The 572-nt window shown below is 31.6% G+C and overlaps 1 protein-coding gene across 1 annotated transcript in view; it reads left to right on the forward strand.

Annotated features, from left to right (window-relative positions):
* Positions 1-572, forward strand: part of LOC119591556 (probable RNA-binding protein 19) — a gene marked incomplete in the record, with an annotated part of 63063 nt that overhangs the window by 52850 nt on the left and 9641 nt on the right. Inside the window, 1 exon segment of the mRNA XM_037940311.1 lies at positions 176-346. Within this exon segment, the coding sequence (XP_037796239.1) occupies positions 176-346 (171 nt within the window).

Consider the following 572-nt stretch of genomic DNA (forward strand, 5'->3'; position numbering starts at 1 on the left):
TACTTGTAGAATGTTTCATGGAAAATTGTTCTTGATATTATTAACATGAAATCAGTAATGATGTTTATTCTTTAAAAAAAAATAATTTTGTCTTCAATGTTTTTTATAGTTTTCCTTATCTGTTGATATTAATAATATATTTTTTTTACCCCTTGTTTTTTCCCTCATCTTGTAGGTGTTGTAGAATACTTAGATCCAAGTGAAGCAAGGAAGGGCTTCAAGAACCTTGCCTACTCCAAGTTCAAATACTTGCCACTGTATTTGGAATGGGCACCCCTGAATGTGTTCAAGTCAGAATTCAGTGGGATATCCATTAAGCCTGGCAGTAAAGACACAACTTCCACAGGTGAGAAGAAGCATAGTTCTGCATGCCTGTTATCTGCTGATAGTGATAGAAATATGCATGGACCATATATAGAAATTAAAGTGGAAGCTCAGCTCCAAATATTTTTGTTATTATGTTGTAATTTTAATTTTAAGGAATCATAGTATAGCAATCTCAGAAATTCAATGAAATCACTTTAAATATTATGTCTTGCTTTTTTTATGTGTATCAGTAATGCAGACTTCTT

Source organism: Penaeus monodon, chromosome 28, assembly GCF_015228065.2.
Source record: "Penaeus monodon isolate SGIC_2016 chromosome 28, NSTDA_Pmon_1, whole genome shotgun sequence".
Taxonomy (NCBI): domain Eukaryota; kingdom Metazoa; phylum Arthropoda; class Malacostraca; order Decapoda; family Penaeidae; genus Penaeus; species Penaeus monodon.